This window comes from Macrobrachium rosenbergii, chromosome 28 (assembly GCF_040412425.1).
Source record: "Macrobrachium rosenbergii isolate ZJJX-2024 chromosome 28, ASM4041242v1, whole genome shotgun sequence".
Lineage (NCBI taxonomy): Eukaryota > Metazoa > Arthropoda > Malacostraca > Decapoda > Palaemonidae > Macrobrachium > Macrobrachium rosenbergii.
In genome coordinates, this window is record NC_089768.1 from 24,920,001 (window position 1) to 24,941,971 (window position 21,971).

General features: G+C 37.7%; 1 protein-coding gene across 1 annotated transcript in view; it reads right to left on the reverse strand.

Moving 5' to 3' along the window:
* Window positions 1-21,971, reverse strand: part of LOC136853946 (uncharacterized protein DDB_G0286299-like) — a 42,586-nt gene that overhangs the window by 5,538 nt on the left and 15,077 nt on the right. Inside the window, exon 3 of the mRNA XM_067129843.1 lies at window positions 14,710-15,432. Within this exon, the coding sequence (XP_066985944.1) occupies window positions 14,710-15,432 (723 nt within the window). The remainder of the gene's footprint in view (window positions 1-14,709; window positions 15,433-21,971) is intronic.

Sequence of the window (21,971 nt, forward strand, 5' to 3'; positions counted from 1 at the left end):
GTGAATTCTGTTGAAACTACGTGTTGCTTTTGCAAACAGAACTTTTAATGGAACTGCGTGAAATTTTGTACTATATTCTTACGGTCTACGTTCTGTGATGTAGTCTGAATTTTTCCCCTTGTTGTTCTTTTAGAATTACTTTCAGTTTACTCCCAATATGAATCGTTTGGTAAGATGCTGGTGTCATTAGTTCAAAATGTACATTGATAATGTGGCTATTATGTAATGTATACCATTATAGAACTGGCTATCACATAGCGATCTGCTGACGATAAACATAATATATTCCAAATGATTGTAGGAGGATAAATTACGCGTTCACTGTTTGTGACCGTCATATTTCACAAGCTGACTTTTTCGTGGCTACCAGCAACCCGAATTCTGTAAGGGATAATTTAATATAAAAATAAAGGGAAGATTCAGATAGGAATCCGAACTTCCAAACTGCAAAGGAGACAAATAAAGCATCCTTTCCGTGTGAGGATTAGTTTGTACTTAATACGTGTTTGACACTTGAAAGGTTTTCAGGAGGAGGTTGACCCGAGTATATACTGGAATATCCTTCTCTCTCTCTCTCTCTCTCTCTCTCTCTCTCTCTCTCTCTCTCTCTCTCTCTCTCTCTCTCTCTCTCTCTCTCTCCGTATTTTTTTTCAATTACAGAAACTGGAAATAAAGCGGACTCTAATAAGTATACATCATCTCCTCAGTACCTCTTAAAGACAGTAGTTCCCTAAAGACTCTCCCCAACTACTCGCCCACAAACTACTAATTATCCTGCCATGAAATGACTTAATGACCCAGCAGCCAATGACTAACGGCGAGTGGGCCATAAACAAGCATTTTCGGCGATGGATTGCCAGGAGTTAGTAGTAAAGTGATGTACTCCGAGATACGTTCGGGAGAGGAAGGGACACTCGAAGGGACTTTGCAAGATATAATCCCTTGAGATCGCTGGAGTTCCCAGTAGCATCGGGCAGGCATTCTTGCAATATATATATATATATATATATATATATATATATATATATATATATATATATACATACATACATATATATATACAATATATATATATATATATATACATACATACATATATATATATATATATATATATATATATATATATATATATATATATATATATATATATATATATACACTGTGTATATATATATATTCCCAAAGAGTAAATTCGATTTTTGCTTCATATTTGAAATATATATGTGTGTGTTATACTATATATATATATATATATATATATATATATATATATATATATATATATATATATATATATAAATAGTTTCAAATATGAAGTAAAAATTGCTTATTACTATCAAATTTACTTCAATTTGTGAATATATATATGTGTGTGTGTGAGTGTAATATATATATAAAATATATATGTACATATATATATGTACAATTTCGAATATGAAGTAAAATTACTCATTACTATCAAATTTAATTCAATTTAGGAATATATATATATATATATATATATATATATATATATATATATATATATATATATATATTACATGATATATAATTTTACCAATAATTTTACACACGTTAGCTTTACACATCCAATACTAATCCACAAACTACTCATAACCATCGAACTCGCTTTACTTTGGAAATAACTTACGTCCAAAGGAATTTACATAATTATAAAAAGTACACCTACCCTGAAAAGAATCCTGACCTTTCCATTTTTGGAGTGGTAATGAGATATTTCTCTTAATGGCTGTGTGGATTAAGTCTACTGTCACTCGTGTACCATCGCAAAAGTACGTAGGTTCGAAAATGGTTAGGGTAGGTTAGGTTAGGGGCACTTATCTACAGTATAATACCCTTTGTGTGTATGTCATTGTAGGTTATAGGGAATTCGATATTAACGGGTATTTGTTGTGATTTCAAAAATTATGGGACAAAAATGCCATTAATATATAAAATCACTATACTGCAAAAATAACTTACACCTTAAGAAATACCGGAAATGAGCTCATTTAGATTCTGAAGCTCATTACCTGAATTGGACGGGAGTATTTAGAAGAGAACTGGTATTAGTTCTTATCACTCTTGATGTCAGAGTTAGAAGTCGCTTATCACATAAGTAACAGAATGATATATTTACGGTAATTCTTTCACAGTGCATCATAAACTAAAACGTTGAAATTACCATTCAAAAATTGACATGGAAATGAGGTAACATCCCAGTTCCAGCTCGACTCATATTCAAAGGTCTCCTTCCTTTAATAATTCATTAACTTTGCCGTGAAATATATACCAACATTTTGATAAAACAACAATCAAAGCTATTGTAAGCACTTCTTCTTCTTCTTCTTCTTCCCTTCCCTCCTGTATCAGAAACAGTAGGACCTACCAAAGCGCAGCGTCCTGGGATTTTGCCTCGCGCACAGGAAGGCAAGAAACAAAAATCCCGCACAAAAGATAACCTTGCTCTCCCTTGACCCCAAGTACCAGACACCGTCCTGCGATTCTCTGGACTTCGCGGTTTCTCATTAATGGTCGTCACGAAAGACATTCAAGTAAGTCGCGCCTTCGCCTCGCAAGTGAAGCCGAGGCGTCGGCACTTGCTGGAAGTAAGTTACGTAAACACGCTTTCGATACGTGTTCCGTTTGATGAAATAGCTCATACGATTCCTTCAGTTGAACAGAGGGCTCTGAGTGTCGAGCGATAGTCAACGAGAGCCAGAGGAACCCCAGGGGCCCAGGTGTGAGAGCCAAATACCTGCCATATGTCAGTAATAAGGCGGGCAGCCTACGCTGGTCATCAACTGTCACGCGGTCTACTTTCTCTCCGCTTCTTTTCTTTACTTTCTAATGGCAGGCTGCTTTTCCCGTTTTTGATTTGTCTTTTTTTTTTTTTGTGGGGGAGCGACAACTCGTCTTCTCTCTCTCTCTCTCTCTCTCTCTCTCTCTCTCTCTCTCTCTCTCTCTCTCTCTCTCTCTCCCCTCACTACCGTTCCCTGGTATGTTATTACCGTACGTTCAACTTGTCGGCACCATAATAGATAGGGTGTTTGTTCGCTAAGCAGAACGTTCCTGGTATCCTCTGTGCATATTGTCTCGTCTTTCCAGCGAAGCAGGGCAAAAATAATAACAATAATTACACAAAATTCCCCCGAATGATAAAAAATTTTACACAATAACTGAACACTAAGAGCACCTATAGAATGAATTTGTTTATCAGGGCTAAAGGTGCTACGATAGACTTGTTTATTTATCAACTGCTTTTATCACAGAGTTATTTGATCTTTCCATCTGTAACTATATTTGTTGTTTCTCCTCATTCCGATCAATTTTCGTCATTTTTGAATCGGAAACTTGATTAGAAAACTGGTGGCCTTTGAGCTTAATGCTTATGAGTGAGGGCATATTTTGATAAACATTTTAGAACTTTCTCTTACTTGCTTGCTGACTCCCTTACCTTGCAGGCCTCCTTGTGACCGTGGCCTCTCGCATTACACCGCCAAGGTTCGCATTTAGTTTCAATAACGCTTAGTTTATTTGTTTATTGTCTTCTAACACAATAAGAGACTTAACCCTATATCCAAGTCTCTTCTTTTATCTGGTCATAAAGATTCCAGTAAATAATAATAATAATAATAATAATAATAATAATAATAATAATAATAATAATAATAATAATAATAATAATAATAATGGCATGAGAAAAAACCAACTAGTAAAATTTGCTATTACTCTGAAGATGTCCAGTAGGAGATATCGAAACCTAAGACCAGTATTGTGCAAATGGTACAAGTGTCAAAACGCGTACAAAACAGAAAGAAAATAGAAACACAAATTTCACTCATGGAAAAATTTCTCGTAAGATCAACTGGAACGTGACTTGTTGGTCGATTTCTATCAATAATAACTTGAATCACATCGCGACACATCCCTTTAAACTCGGCACAGAGACATTTCCTACCGGAGACACTCCGGAGGTCGCAGCAGAAGAGAATTTCCCCCCAGGGCGTTCCCCTTTCTCCTCCTCGGATTTCGTTCGAGATCTCTCGCGCGCGTGACGTCACGGGACCTCATTTGCATCACGCCGGCGAAGGGAGGTGTGACAATACTAATTAGAGAGATTATTACGGCAGCGTCTCACCCGCTAAAAAGGAGAACACAGGAAGGTACTGCATTGTGCTATACTTTTACAGAGCCTCTGGGAACTCGCCGGTAATTAAGTCGTGTTAGAAAATGTATGTGGGTGTAGACTTTTTCATTTTTTTTTTTTTGTTGCTGGTTTGTTTGTGTAATAAATGATTTGGGTGTTTATGCAGTGTGTCTGTATTATGTACACACCCCCCGCTCAACACCACATTCAGACAGGCACACACAAATGTGTGTGTATAGTGTATATATATATATATATATATATATATATATATATATATATATATGTGTGTGTGTGTGTGTGTGTGTGTGTGTGTGTGTGTGTGTCTTTCAGAAATTATTGTCTCAACCTTCCCCTACTACGAAACCTGTTAAAAGCCAACCCAACTTTTGGTTTGCTTTCTACATTTGCTCATTTTTATAATCTTCACCCATTAATAATCACCATTAACACGTGGATACATCAGCTCTCCGAATGCCTTTTCAGGCTAAATGTCATTAAACGTAATCATGTACCTGCAACCTAATTTCTCTGACTAGATTCCGACTACACTTAACTGTATCAAATAACCATAACGAAACACTTCGACACTATTAAAGTATCTAGGGAACTTCTGCTTAATGATACTAGGATTCTATTGGACTTCGGGTCTAATTATGACCCTTTGCTGTTTGGACTCGGCAGCTATTAGTCTATTTTAAGAGTCTATTTGTCAAGGGCGTTGACCTACTCGCAACCCAGCTCTTTCATCTGAGGTTAGGACCTGAAAAGTTAGATATATACTTAAGAATACAGAGTACGGTCTGATAAATATGCGAAGAACAGACATTTTTTTTTTATATTATCATCATACTGTGCATTATATGTCCGATTCTAGAGTTAAACAATTCTTTTCAGACCACAGTTGGATTAATGAAAGAAGCTTCGTACATTCTTTAGGACTTTATTCAGTACTGAATAACGGAATTCGAAGGTTTATAAGTGAATGGATCATGTTTAATTCTGTATCGATTACGTAATTGTGACCGTGGATCGATAACTCATAATCCGAGCTCGCCAAAATCATCAGCTGTCTAATCGACCTTGAAATGTTTTACACATTATAGCCGAAAGACAGTTCTGATAAGAGCCTTTTGTTTATTACCGTCGGTGATAATTCCAATGTATCATATGAATGTTTTTTTTCCTCCACGCCAGGTGACCAAAATACTTTAAATGCAAATTTGGTACAGTGCCCCTGAGATAATCTCTCTCTCTCTCTCTCTCTCTCTCTCTCTCTCTCTCTCTCTCTCTCTCTCTCTCTCTCCCCGCGTCAGCAATGACTTATTTACGGCGGCCACTGTTTTCCAATCTTACCTACTTTTAATTACTCAGCGAACCGGAAATGAAGCTTTTATTGAACTTCCATAGCTACCTGGCCATTCTGACCGCAATCTTTAGCACCCCTGGCTATTTATGTACTTCGATGGCGAATAACCCTAATTCGGTGCTCGGCGATCCGTTCGCTATACTTTATTGTGATATGAAACGGGATCCGCCAATCTTTTTGGCTTTAGGTTATGATTTTGAAAGTATATTAACGAGTATATTTGATAATAACTACATAAGGTCTAGTTTTATTATATTTCTTGTTTTGGGGGACGAAGGGGTGGGTGGCAGTGAGGGATGGGACTTTTCCAAAATTACTCTGTTCCAGGAAGTAATATGAACTAGACAATAAGATACTGAAAACGAATTTGGAATTACATACGTACATTATCTAGAATTTTCTTTTTACCCTGGCGTCACCATCATCATCACCTCTCTCTCTCTCTCTCTCTCTCTCTCTCTCTCTCTCTCTCTCTCTCTCTCTCTCTCTCTCTCTCTCTCACTTGCTGAAGATAATGGCTTCGTTCGTCCTTAGTACACTGTATTTCATTACCAATTTGTGGCAAAGGGTCAACCACCAACGTAAAACACAGTAAATGCAACATACACATTTTATGAAATATTCAAACCATTGTAAAACTTTCCGACAACTCGTTATCTTGTTAGTATATTAATGTTGTGTATTAATCACCGGAATTTCCCGAGGACACAAAGCTCTTTGTCTCCTTGCAAGTCCTAATAAATACAAGGTCTCTTAGTCCGAAATTAACAAGATCTAAGAGAAGACGTAGCAGAATTCCTACTCTAGGACGAATTCTTAAAACACATTTATTATTATTATTATTATTATTATTATTATTATTATTATTATTATTATTATTATTATTATTATTATTGCTAAGAAATTCACAATCTCGTGAAAAACAACACTGATGAGGAACACTGTTCAAGTGTTTATTTTACCTATTAGTATAGTTTACTATATAATTGTAGATTTTTATTACACACATTATTATTATTATTATTATTATTATTATTATTATTATTATTATTATTATTATTATTATTATTATTTTGAAGAGCAAATGCTACCTTTTCAGTGACTTTTATTTACTAATTTTTCATTTTATCTTGAAGTTGCTTACGTCTTTCAGTGTTGTATCTATAGGCACTGTTTTCCTTTTTATTTATTTCTCCCATTAGCTTACTTCTCCAAAGCTAAACTTGTAGTAAAATGGCTTCTTCAAAAATAAAACTCACCACTGAAAGAACGACGTATCAGTTTTTTTTTTTCGTTGTTTTTATCAGTCTTGGAATTAGACAATGTTTTACAATGTATTTGGTAATAAAATAATAAAATAGTAACTTACTTTAAACAAAGCCTACACGAGTGTTAAACTTGCTTTAACAGATTAACTCGTGCATCTCTGACATATATGAATTTTTATTGATAATTTTCATGTCAGGTTTTTGAATAACAACTTTTGAAAGGAATAGTAATTGTTTCCTAAAACTTGACTTGATATAGCTTATGATGAAGATTTATCTAAAATAAGCTCATTCATTACTGATATTATGAAGTTTCCATTAATCTTCCATTTGTTTCCATTCCAATCATTGCTGTTGTTTATTATACCTGTTTACTACATCTCCGAAGCTAACATGGCACACAAAAGCCCTTCATCCGAACCGACATGTGTAACTTACACACCCCCGACATAACGAGGCCCTCCTTATTTGTTTTATAGGTGTCGAGTTCCTCGGCAACCATAAAAACAAAAGCACATCTTGATCACATCTCGATATCGGGCGCATCCATCGAGTCATTCAGCGGCCTGTATTGCATCTTCACGCCGTTTGCACGGGGCGTATTGCAGCCAGAACACCTGCCTATAACCATTCCTCTCCCCGATGGAGAGGGAGATAGACAGAGGAGAGAAGAGGAGGAAAAAAAAAAAAAAAGAAACAAAGCCAGACGCGAAGACGAGGGGATTCCATGAGGCCGACTCGTAAAAACCTCTTGGTAAGTGTTGGAGGCGATCGTAAAGGATCACTCCTGCGGCCGTTTAAGTTCCTTATACCTCCGATGACCTTGACAGGAGAGGTTTTGGAGGAGGAGGAGGAGGAGGAGGAGGAGGAGGAGGAGAGAGAGACAGGGAAGGGAGGAAGGGAGCGAATGAAGAAGGAGAGAAGGGGGAAAACAGGACAGTAATGGCAAGGCCTTTGGAAGCCGTTTGCAGTGATGGTAATGATGGCCAACGCGATTACAACAATATGACAGTGAGATGATGATGATGATGATGATGATGATGGTGATAACGATAATGATGATGATGTAGGTTAAAGTGATAAAGGCCATCCTTTTCTTCCACGTTGCGTTTCGGCCTATATTATTATTATTATTATTATTATTATTATTATTATTATTATTATTATTATTATTATTATTATTATTATTATTATTATTATTATTACAGGTTTTGTTAAACAAAATGGCAGTTTCAACAGCATTTATTTTATATAGTAAACGTTCAGTTCGTCTCATTAATTATTTTTCTTGCGCTGGGATGGTTGCAAGCAATTGACCAATATTCATATCTGGTGGTTTAGTGAATATTGGTCAATTGCTTGCAACCATTCCAGCGCAAGGAAAACAATTAATAAGACGAATTGAACGTTTACTATATAAAATAAATGCTGTTGAAACTGCCATTTTGTTTAACAAAACATGTATTAAAGAAGGTCTTTTTCCTATTATTATTATTATTATTATTATTATTATTATTATTATTATTATTATTATTATTATTATTACTGGTGAACCAAATACACAATGATGAAGTATAAAATAGATTTTTAAAAATATATTTCATACTTACATCATTGTGGCTTTGTTTCACAGTTTTAATTATACATGTCTGTGAGACCTTTTATGGATTATTATTATTATTATTATTATTATTATTATTATTATTATTATTATTATTATTATTATTATTATTATTATTATTACTCCTTTTTCCGATTTCTCACACTCAGGTATTCTGTTTTGTGGAACATTACTTTACAAGTAAATTTCTGTTAGCAATAATAATAATAATAATAATAATAATAATAATAATTCTTACTCATAAACCACGACTGCAAAATTCCATAAGAACCCGTAAATAATTCCTTGTAGTAAACCTTTACTCTCATTTATCAGGTCAAGGATTCCACTGTAATAAGGAACAAAATATCTTTTCTTATAGATTTCTGATTTCTTATTAAAAAGAAAAAGAAGGAAGGCTTTGAAGAAGTAGTCACATCAAATTTACGTTGCTAGTAAGGTTTATGAGGGTTGCAAACCGATAACCCCAGTTTCAGATGTTATGTTCTTATCAGACTGCGGCATTTAAAGAGTTCAAAACTCATGTAGCAAGACGCGGTTTCCAAAAATCGTGTAGCAAGACGCGTTTTCCAAAAATCGTGTAGCAAGACGCGGGTTTCCAAAAATCGTGTGTAGCAAGACGCGTTTTCCAAAAATCGTGTAAAGACGCGGTTTCCAAAAATCGTGTAGCAAGACGCGGTTTCCAAAAATCGTGTAGCAAGACGCGGTTTCCAAAAATCGTGTGTAGCAAGACGCGTTTTCCAAAAATCGTGTAGCAAGACGCGGTTTCCAAAAATCGTGTGTAGCAAGACGCGTTTTCCAAAAATCGTGTAGCAAGACGCGGTTTCCAAAAATCGTGTGTAGCAAGACGCGTTTTCCAAAAATCGTGTAGCAAGACGCGTTTTCCCAAAATCGTGTGTAGCAAGACGCGTTTTCCAAAACCGCGGACGCGGTTTCCAAAAATCGTGTGTAGCAAGACGCGTTTTCCAAAAATCGTGTAGCAAGACGCGTTTTCCAAAAATCGTGTAGCAAGACGCGGTTTCCAAGTAAAACAAGTAAAAAATGCGCCGAAGTTTCTTCGGCGCAATCGAGTTTTCTATACAGCGTATAATGCCGTATGAAACTCTCAGCCACGGCCCTTAAACTCTCAGCCGGGGCCCCATGAAACTTTCAGCCACAGGCCGGTGGTGGGCTGTGCTGTTGGCACCTATAGCGGTGCAGACACACGATCATGGCTAAATTTAACCTTAAATAAAATAAAAACTACTGAGGCTAGAGGGCTGCAATTTTGTAGTTTGATGATTGGAGGGTGGGTGACCAACACACCAATTTGCAGCCCTCTAACCTCAGTAGTTTTTAAGATCTGAGGGCGGACAGAAAAAGTGCGGACGGACAGACAAAAAGCCATCTCAATAGTTTTCTTTTACAGAAAACCAAAAAAAGTGACGTTATGCTAAGGAATCATAATTCAGTCGTTATTCCATTTTGATGGAATGAAATTTCAAGTTTACCTTCAGGAAAAAGACTTGTGTTTAATGATAGCACATTTGAAGCTTCAAGTTTGCCTTCAGAAAAGTTTCAGTTTTACCTTCAGGAAAAAAAGTCCTGTAATTAATGACAGAACAACATTTTGGCTCAATCTGTGCAACAGCACAGTGAAACACAAGTCTGCAAGTCTACGTAGATAAACGACACGAGTTTTATCATTCCCCCGTGGGTGAAAGCCCTTTAATTTCAGTTCAAAAACTTTCCCACATCACCTCAGCTTCCCTTATACCCCCTTCCCCCCACAACACCTCCCACAACACCTCCACAACACCTCCCACCCATATCTTCTTTATTAGGTCACCCCCACCCAGCCCTAATCCCCTCCCCGCCCTCTCCCCTCCATATGTCTCTTCTTCCTCTAATACCTTTTCATAGAACTTACCATGAGACACATCAAACACAGCGCCTATCTCTTACCTGTCGGATACCAATTAAAAACACACCTGAAATATTGGTCCCCCAGACCCAGCCCATCGCTAATGGCTTCCACAAAGGGTGGAAAAGGCACTCCCAACACTATTTGCGCAGCTGGTCGAACGTAGGGGAGCGTTCGTAGGTATACGGTGGTTATCATTAGTGCACATTAATCTGGATTTTCACGGACGGTGCGCTGGGATGGAGGCAATCTCGTGAGAATTTCTTTTGGAGCGAGTGTACACGGGCTTGTCCCCTAAGCATCTAGGGATAGTACACACAACCACACACACATATATATATACTGTATATATACACACACACACATATACTGTATATATATGCAAAGGAATCACTGACCTTTCTCGTGATATCAAATTTGCAGGTTCGTAACAATTACACGAAAGTACTCGGTACTTAGTTTTTCATTTTTCCACCGTGGCGAACCTGCATATATATATATATATATATATATATATATATATATATATATATATATATATATATATATATATATATATATATATATATATATATATATATATATATATATTGTATTTAGTTTTTGAATATGGATTACTGAAGAGAAACATACGTGACTGATGTAAGAGAGGAGGAAGTAAAATGTTGATTTTAGACTGATGGCGTAAGTGATACGCTGACTATAGGAGAAGCGTTCCATGTAAAGACTGAAAAATAAAAATGAACCGTGAGTTGATGTGATTATAAGTGAGATACTACGATATAGTGGTGTTGGTGTAATGGAGTGACTGACCAAGATGTACAAGATAGCTCTAGCCCAGGGAAAGGTTCCAAAGGACTGGGAGAGAGAACTAATTGCACCTGTGTGTAAGGAAAACGTTGCTAAAAGTAGCTAAAGAAGTTATATAGGGGATATTAACCCGGTATGTATCCACCTACGCGTCACCGAGGTGCTAGTACTAAACGTGGCAGAAGCTCAGTGGGACGCCGCGTTTAGTACTAACCCCTTGGGGATCAAAGATATCGCTTATTGATATATGGAGATATATAGAAATGGGTGTATATAATACTTTGATCCCAGAGGGGCTAGTACTAAACACGGCGTCTCATTGAGCTTCCGCCATCTTTAGTACTAGCACCTCAGAGGTGACGCGTAGGTGGATAAATACCAAGTTGATACCTTATATAGGTATACAATAGTATTGCTCAGCACGCTTAGGGAGCAGTGAAGTGTTGATTAAGAAAGTGAGACGGATAGCAGAAGGAGAGGAGCATCGTGGGTTTATACGAGACGGTTGTCCGAGAAGTTTGAGAGTAAAGAGCAAAGTCGGTTTGCCGATTTCATGTACGTAGACTCTAGAGAAAGCAAGGTGGAGGGCGTTGAAGATGTATGTCGTAATGGGGTAATTTGCTGAGAAATCTTAAAGCAAGACCGAGAACTGGTCTGAATGAGGCGTTGGTACAGAATGGCGTTATTAACCGGTTAAACGCAGAATATTCATGAGATGTTTATGATATTTTTTTTCCTCATCAAGGACACTAGGCACAGTCATCAATCAAGTACGATTGTTTGCCTTTCATTCGTTCATCACATCGCAACATACGATTCTATAGCAAGTGGATTCGTTTACGTTTTAGTATAGTGAAAAAAAAATAGATTCTTGTCGAAAAGTCCCCTTGAGGCTTATTCAGCCGGGAGCAAAATGTGTAAACTGTTTTTCAGTCTGAAGACTAAAAGTCATATAGAAAAAATAACAACCAGGAGGTAGGGAAAAAGAAGAAAACCAAGAACCCGCAGCAGAAACTTGTCTGAAATATTTTAGTTTATCATCAAGACAACAGCTCCGGCTCGTTCTCAGTGAGCTATACTAGACCATTGCCAACTTTTTCTTTTTTCCCTCCTGATTCATGACGTAAGGCAATCACTCACAAACACGACGTTCGCCCTCAATACGTGAGCAATTACAGTTTATAAAACTCATTCATTAAAGCTTATTTTCTAAGACAATCCGCCGAGGAAAAAGGAGAGACATCTGAGTGACAAAACGCTGTCTATATAGCTTGCCTCCATCTTCCTCTTGAACCTGGGCTTGTGTTTTTGCGCCTCGTGATAATGATGGCGATGGGAAACGAAAAACCTGGAGTCTGTTCGACTTGCGGGCTTACGTAATGTGATAGTCGTCTCTTCGTTACGACAGGGTCTCTCGATTACGTGTCCCCCTCGGCCTCTAGCTGCAACCTATTTCATTCCTTTTACTGTATCTCCAATCATATTCTCTTTCTTACCTGATATTTGTTTCATAGTGCAGCTGAGAGGTTTTCCCCCTGTTACACTTTTTAAACCTCAGGCTCTCAATTTCCCTTTCAGCGCTGAACGACCTCGGAGGTCCCAGCGTTAGGTCTATGGCCTAAATTCTATATTTTACTCGATTACGTCTCACTGATACTTATGTTCGCATCATCCTCACGTGACTTTATTTATTTTCCTTTACGATTAGAAACTGGGAGGGTTTGGAAAATAAAGACCATAATGACTTTTTATGTTTCGTGTTTGACACGGGTTTTGAAAGACATAAAAAAGATTGTGTGTGTATGTATGTATATATGTATATATGTATATATATATATATATATATATATATATATATATATATATATATATATATATATATATATATATATATATATATATATATATATATATATATTTTATATTACACACACACACACACACACATATATATATATATATATATATATATATATATATATATATATATATATATATATATATATATATGTGTGTGTGTGTGTGTGTGTGTGTGTGTGTATATGTGAAATGACTAGAAAATTCGTTATATATTATATTTTTCCAAAAGTGATTTTAAATCACATCATCTAAGATTCTTCACTAACTCCTGACACGGCTGGTTGCGAGTCATCGGCATGTCTGCCTCAGGTAACCCAAGAACACGAGAGTCAGTCGGTATGGGCACTTTTTCTCTCAGTATCCCTGAACTTTAGAACTCCCTGCAAACTTTTCTGTTCCCATGCTATACAAGGAAAGACTTTTTATTAACGCTTTCCTCCAGTCCCGATTAAATCGTTTGTTTCCTGGGTAGTTTTTTTAAGTTCTTCCTGGATTTTATAGACGAAATGAAATCTTCAGGAATGATTGCTTACACATTACTTAAGTGATGAGGGTTTGCTTTGAGCGTTTCTGACGTTGACTTACATAATTGTTTCACTTTTTTATCTGTTGCTTTTTCACTGATTGACTGCGATGAATAAGTATCCAGAATGATCAGAGTAATTATATGGCTGGCCAACTAAAATTTAGTTTACTTTTTCGTATATTTTTGGCGGGAAAAATTCCACGTATGATTTGCAAAAGCGAACTTTAATTCTGCTTTTGGAAATTTCAATACGTCACAATATGATAAGAACGATAATCCTAACGGGAATTCCGTGAAAGATAACTGCTTCAATATTAAAACTATACGTGTTAAATGTACATGTCTTTATTAGTTGCGTCGTGGTGGAATAAAAAGGGCCAATCTGAAAACAAATTCCACCTCGTCTGATGGATTCGCAGACCTCGTTGTCACCCATGCCCTTCACACCAGACTTACTTCCGAGTCATGTGGCAAGGTTCGGTAACTTTTAATTTCAGCTAAGGTAAAGCCGGTAACGCTCCCCTTAACTCTCATTCTTTTACATTTATTTAGGGGGCGGGAATGAAATCCGTGCCCCCCGCGGAGATCCTTTGAGTGACAGGTGACACGCATGTCAGTAAAAACTGTACCGTATATTACGTTATCCTCATAGACTGGAAGACCGCTAGCGGTGTCGCCAAAGTGCTACAATTAAGAAGCTAATGATACTTCTAATAGGGAGTTTCGAGAGGCAAATGTAATTGACTAGGCAGCCACCGTGTTTATATGTGCGCATGCGCGTTTCATTTCTAGCGTGCTGCTATGTTTCCAACAATAGACAATCTGACATATTGGAAACTTGCATTAAAAGTTTTAAAGTTATATTTTAAATGATCATTTATCATATTTCACATCGTTATTTGTTATATTTTTATATTATTGTTTATCATAGCGTTGTCTGTTCAAAGGAAGTGTGGATTGAAGCGGCGTAAAACTCGCCAAATCAAGGAAGTTCCCGTTTTCTGTTCAGTCTACTTTCCAGCAAAACGACGATTACGGCCTCCTCTTCATCCGTGAAAAGACAAATAAAGAAACGCGCTTCCCGCGCAGGTAATTAAATGCTCATCGCAGGACCTTTACGAGCTGGCGGTGCAGCCCAGAGGAAGGCCTCATTCATTCTTCTCCATAGTATCACTTACTACGTTATCATAGTTGCTAACCGCGACGTGCTGTTGGCGTTCGTACTGTTGCCACGTCTCCGTGCGGTGTAATTGCGGTCGTGCTGGTTGATGTTGTTGTTCCTGTTGTTTTGGTGTTGTTGTTGTTGTTGCTGCTGTCGAAGTCACTCCACTCTGGAGATGCAGCGGCGTTACTTGCGTTGATGGTGCTGGTTGAGGCTGATGCTGTTTTTAGTTGCTTTTTGAAGTTGTTTCGATTGACGATTGCTGTTGTTGCTGTTGTTGCGGTCGTGTCTTGCGAAATGAATGGCAGGATGGTTCTAGAAGAGAGGACAGATGGCTTCCTCTCTATTGTTCCCGTTGTTATTGTTGTTATAGATGTTGTAGTGTTGTTATTTTTCTTCTTCTTCTCTATGCCAATGACTGAATGGTTCTGGAAGAGAAGGTTGATGACGATCTTTTGTTTTTGCCCTTTTTGTTGTTGCTGTTTTTCGCTGTTGTTGCTGTTGTTGCTGGTGATGGTGGTGTCGTTGTTTCTTCTCCTATTTTTTTTTCTCGTGGCTATTATAGCTCCTCTTTCCTGAGAGCAGGATGACTGACTGGCTCTAAAAGAGAAGATTGATTGACTTTTTTTTTTAACTTTTTTTGTTGTAGCTGTTATTTGCTGTTGTTGTTGCTGGTGGTGGTGTCGTTGTTTCTTCTCTTTTTTTTTCTGTCGTGGCTGGTGTGTCTCTTCTTTCAAGCGAGCAAGATGACTGAATGGCTCTGGAAGAGAAGGTTGTTTTTACCCTCTTTGTTGTTGCTGTTATTTACTGTTGTTGTTGCTGCAGCTGCTACTGATGTCGTTGTTTCTCCTTTTTTTTTTTTTTTTTTTTTTTGTCGTGACAGTTATGGCTCCTCTTTCTTGCGAGCCCGACGACTGAATAGTTCTGGAAGAGTAACGCTCTCTTGTTTTTGCCTTCGACGTTGTTGTTTGCCATTGTTAGCTATTGTTGCTGCTACTGCTGGTGCCGTTTATTCTCCTATGTTTTTCGTGGCTGTTAGAGTTCCTCTTTCCTGCGAGCAGGATGACTGAATGGTTCTGGAAGAGAAGGTCAGGCGGAGGTTCTGGCGTCAGATGTCGACAAACCACAGAGACTTCTTATGTATGCAAAGTGGAGGTCATCCAGGGAAAGAAGGGACGACCCACTTCCTGTACTTTATACTCACATGCAGGGCTGGCACACACAGACACGCGCGCACGAGCGCTCACGCACGTACACGTAATTATGCGAGCAACATCTCTCGGTGTATTTCTGAGGCTAGAGTGTGTATATAAAATGGGGAGCGCACCTATAATGCTTGAGGGTTATTCAGGCACAAGAGAGAATATACTCCTCCTCCTCCTCCTCCTCCTCCTCCTCCTCCTCCTCCTCCTCCTCCTCCTCCTCCTCTTCTTCTTCTCAGCTTAGTGAGAGAGCATAGAAAGAACAGATACCGGATTAGGCAACAGACAATACATCAAATAAAGAAAAAATTTCGGTTGCAAATATTGGGTTCTCTTTTAAAAATGCAACGAGAGTGCCCATATAAACACAAATCACTCTTTAACATGAAAGTAAGGGGAAAAATATAATATACTGACAGATTAAAACCTCTCCGTATTTTCTAGAAATTCCACTCGAGTTCGATGAATATGTATGAATATCGTATTGAAGTATACATGTACATGCTGCATTTGATAGCAAGGCGATGATTATTGTGTATTCAAGGTTTAAGCGCTTGTCAGACGTAGGCCTTGTTCATGAATTATTTGCATAGCAGCAACTTTTGGATAGATCATTCTCGCGAAAGAAATTTAGATTCCCTTAGATATTATACATATATATATATATATATATATGTATGTGTGTGTGTGTGTATATAAGCATGTATGTATTCATATATTCATATATATATATATATATATATATATATATATATATATGTATGTATATATGTATATATATATATATATATGTGTGTGTGTGTGTGTGTGTGTGTGTGTATGTGTGCCCCCGCGCTCGTGCGTATGTGTGTGTGTTTTCATATTTCAATATTACTGTGTGCAATAGAGGGTTTTTCTATATGATTGCATATTGAATATATAGTGAATAAATTCAAGTACACAATTCTTAGTTCCGCAACAACACATATATATAAAATGTCATCCATAACTAACCATAGGTAATTGAACAGTACATTTATTAATTTAAGTATAAATTATTGTCAACTACAGTGGATTTCAATTAGCCCCGGAAGCCAAAGTGATAAGTAACTTTTGCCAATGACAATCCTGTGAGGGTACCTAATTAAGGTGACCATGTTTCTCGTAAAGTGACAACCCAATGGGTTGTTTTTCGCCATTAAAGCTGCGTTTGAACTGTGAATCAGAAATTTTTTTTTTTTTTACTTTTGCGTCATTGCTGGCGGGATCATTTCCCATCATTACAGTTAGAGCGAATTATCATAATCGCCTAGCGAGGGGGAAACGGAGAGATATCAATCGCCGAATCCCGTTAAGGAAGTCTGGATTCCCCGCATCACCGCCTCTTCGATCGCACGGCTTTCTTCGTAATTAGTTTCTGAGAGGTACTCAGTACCCATTAGTATACATAAATCATTTTTTAACGGGGGTGTAATGACGTGGCGTCTGGCATCAGCCCTCTTAAGCAGTGGGAAAGTGACGGGTATCTGAGATGCCTCTTCCAGAATCTTCCTTCATCTCGAGGTCGCCAGATGCGAAACGACCAATTTCAGTCGACGGGAGAAAGGAACCTCGAACCAGGGGCTTCGATTCGATGTCCCGTATTTGCAAGGCCAAAAGGTCAGTGATTAAAAAGTTCCCGACCTTCCTGCCCAGGTCCCCCCCCTGTCTAGGAAGAGATGCGGAGGTCCTTGGAACGGTGACACTGTTGGAGGAGGTGGAGAACGGAGGAGGACCTTGAGGGGTTCCGAAGCGTAAAGGTCAGTTAGCCGGATGGTCTTGCTGGAAAACTCCCCGTTCTGGAATCAGTTACGACTAGATTAGACCTACTGATCTAATTGCTCTTTCTGGAAAATTAATTTTTCCATTTATCTTTCATTTATGCCCTTTCATGTCACCCGCGGCTTTGTTGCAAGGCGTTGCAGACTCCATTAACATAAGATTAGTAAGAAGAAAGATTTATTTTGGGATATTTGTTCATTTTTACCAGTTTCGTTTTCATTTCCTTTTTCATTATTCAGGTGAGGGCTATTTATTTTGGTAATTAAAGCAGAATCAGAAGAAGATAATAAACACGAAGAAATGAAGTTACAAAACAGGTATGAATGTTTTCCATACCTGATTAACATTACTTTGAATGTTTTCAGTACTTAATTAATGTTACTCTGACTTATTGTTCGTTGACTTCTCAGTCGCATCCTTTTCTTTGATGTTATTAACAACGAGAAATATGATGAACGAATCTAAAAACAAAAGAGGATATTCGATGAAAGAGAAAAACGCAAAGAAACTAAAAACAAATACAAGACAAATTCAGCAGGAATCTCCAAACAAGAGGGAATACACGATGCCAAAAGAGAGAGAGAGAGAGAGAGAGAGAGAGAGAGAGAGAGAGAGAGAGAGAGAGAAGAAATACGACAGGAATCTTTCTATACCTGCTGCAGCATTCATGCGTACAAAGTTACCTTACGAACTCGGCTGAGTTTCGCGCTCCTGTGGTCAGTCCCCACGAAGGCCATTACTACATACTCTACAGCACTAATCTGTGTTTTAATTGCTGGTGGGAGTATGTGAGTTCATGTTTGAGCTCAGCACGGCGCCACGGTGAACTACATGTATTCGTAATGAACGTAACTAGCTTAAAAAACGCAGGGAACTGCGTTGAGGGATTATTGACTCCTGTTTTTTTTTTTTTTTTTTTTTTTGTGAATACAAATGTATACTTTGATTCTTTTAGCAGCTGGTACTGATATTGTGAACATTGATGAGGTGTGTTTATCCTGTGTTATTGAAAATTGCGAAGTAGCAGTAGAAGAAAAACTAAGTCAAAATGCAACAGTTGATTAGGACTCGTCAGGAGGAGAATATGGTATAATTCCCAAGTCTTATTCTGTTTATGAACGTTCTTTCTTACGTCGTTCTTCAATCCTCCTTAATGTAATGTTTTCGTAGCATTTAAAAAAAGACAAAAAAAAAAAGACAAAATACGTTCAAGAGAAAAGGAAAATAACCAAAAAGAAACAATTGAATCAAGAGCTAGCAGAACAGACAAAAAAAAGACAAGTACACACTTGTGGAACTATGCAGATGTTGGCACGTCTGATTTAGTCAAGCAATTAAACTCGTTAGATGATTTTCAGAGCCAATCATCAATAAAGTTCAAAATCGTAATAAATTTTTTGAGGATGAAAGCTGCTCTGAACCCAAAAAACATTTCTGTAAATAAACAAACCTTTCCACCTTTTATCGTTCCTTTGCTTTGTAAGGAAAAGTCATTAATGTACTGGATGTTAAAGAGAAGGTTTCTAATGCAAAGCAATAAAGTTGTGCATTTTCCTGTTTAAAATTAATGACTGAGGTTCAATGCTCTAACGCATTAGCTGCTGAATGCATGTCACAAATATCTTTTTTTTTATTTTTTTTATTATTAATATCATTATCCAAAGTTAACAAGCACTCTTATGGAACATGCTGGAGAGGCCATTGACTTAGAAATTTACCCCTGTTAGAATGAACACGCGTGAAAAAGGGAAAATAAAGAGAAAATAACAAATAAATTAATCAAATTAAATCAAGAGACCAAAGACTAGTTACGGCCACAAAACAGCAATATGTCAGAACGTCTTTAAATCGTTTAAATAAACGAAGAATTTTATAGATAAACGAATAAGTAAATAGATGAAACTCTTTACTTTTGTTGTGTCTAATCTCAGATTCTCTTTCCCATATCTTTCAAAGATCTTTAATATGCTGTTAGTTTACTAAAAGACGATTGTAAAACGTCAGAAGGTTTCTGGAACTTTTACATATCAGAAGTAGCTAATTTCCGTAAAACAACTTGAGAGGATTGAATATCACCACTCTCTCATGATTACAGAATGGGTGAAGAAAATACATCATTATATGTATGTATGTATGTAAGTGTGTATGTATGTATGTATATTCTCTCTGATTTTCGTCATCCATTGCTATTATTCATTGAATGGTACCGAAGGATATCTTCATTTCCTTTAATAACACGGTATGACGTCAGAAGAGATTTTAGCTTCATCTTCAGAGGATATCTAGGAATTTCAATCATAGCTGGGGTATCATATCAGTATACGCAGTAACACAATCTCCCCCCTCCCCCCCCCCCCGCAACAGAACACACAGGACAGTCATTTGTAATTATTTAAGGACAGTATTTTGTAACTATTTATGTAGAAGGATCATTTTGCTTTGACTCTTCAGTTATTTAGTATTCTTCAGTTCCATTTTTCTTTGTCATTTTTTCTTCGGTTTTAAAGAGTTTTGCGTCCATCTAACAATATAGTAAGACGAGCTTGTTAGCGCGCGCTACGCGAGTTGGAACGGCGCTGCTGTCTCCCCTACCCTCCCGATCCCCTACCTATCCCGATCCCCACCCGGGCCGGACAAACAGGTTTGCAGGAGGTGGGGGGATGTATCCCCTAACTCCCCGTTCCTCTACCTACCCATCCCCCACCCGGGCTGGACAAACAGGTTTGCAGGAGGAGGGTGGATGTCTCCCCTACCTTCCCGGTCCTCTACCTACCCCGCCCCCACCCTGGAGGACAAACCTGTTTGCAGGGGGTGGGCGGCTGCGTCACGTTTCCCCTGCTGTCACCCGGGGGAGGACAAACAGAATCCACCCGGATTTTATTATTATAGATTCTTTACCATTCATCTGTGCTCGGACAAGTTTCGCGCATTTTCTTCTGATGTTCATGGAGACCTGAAAAGATTCAAAGTTCATTTCTTGAGAGGGAGATGGATGAAAATTAACATTAGTTTGAAGTTATTTCCAGTTTATCTCATGTGCATCAAACTACTTATTCACTTGGAGCCATTATAAAAGAGGATGTTTTTACGCTCCTTCAAAATTGAAAATATTTTTGTAAAGCACTGTCCGGATTTCCATCTCTGAAGCTGATCACTTGATTTCAATGAGGACTTGACGAGAATGATGACGTATTGTCGGTACTAAACCAAAATATCCTAATTTATTCTTTCTTAGTTTTCTGTAAAAGAAAACCATTGTGCCGGCTTTGTCTGTCCGCCCTCAGATCTTAAAAACTACTGAGGCTAGAGGGCTGCAAATTGGTATGTTGATCATCGACGCTCCAGTCATCAAACATACCAAATTACAGCCTTTCAGCCTCTGTAGTTTTTATTTTATTTAAGGTCAAAGTTAGCCATAACCTTGCTTCTGTCAACGATATAGGATTGGCCACCACCGGGCGGTGGTTAAAGTTACATGGGCCGCGGCTCATACAGCATTATACCGAGACCGCCGAAAGATAGATCTATTTTCGGTGGCCTTGATTTTACGCTGTACGGAAAACTCGATTGCGCTGAAGAAACTTCGGCGCATTTTTTTCTTGTTTTACTGTGACGTTAATTTTGTATTTTCTTCTTTGAACTCCATTTGCTATAGAACATTCTATTAACTGGGAAAGATTACTGACAGTAAAATACTTTGGATTTGCATTACTTAGGAAGTTATGACTCTGGTTGAGAAATAGAAGAAAAACTCCTGATGTAGTTTAAAGGAAAATGATAAAATATGAGGCTGTTGAGACTAAGATAAATTATGTTTAGTAAATAGTGCTCTACGTTCCCTCTTATGGTACACGGCTTTATCAGTAGTAAAACGATAGTGGTTTACGAAAAGATATCTTTCTTTCGCTTCTGTAGAATAAAACCTTATCAGCTGCGCCAGTTGAATAATATACTTCGCATATCATGTATTTCCATTAACCTTATTCTAATCGAAAATCTACTGTCAATTACAAAAGACTTGCACGTTCAAGAGACTCTCTAATTTTGGAGTATGACCCAGATTGACCCTCGATGCTTTTCGTAGTATTCTTTAAGTGGTAAAATAAGATTAAGCAGTTCTGCGTAGCTTATTTGAAAATAAGCCCTGAGCCATCAATGTATCATGGAGGAGGAGGAAGAAGAAGAAGAAGTGGCGATGCCCTAAACCATAAATGTATCATGGCATTGTCCGAATAGGAGAGAGAGAGAGAGAGCGAGAGAGAGAGAGAGAAAAGAAGAAGAAGAGGGAGAAGAAGAA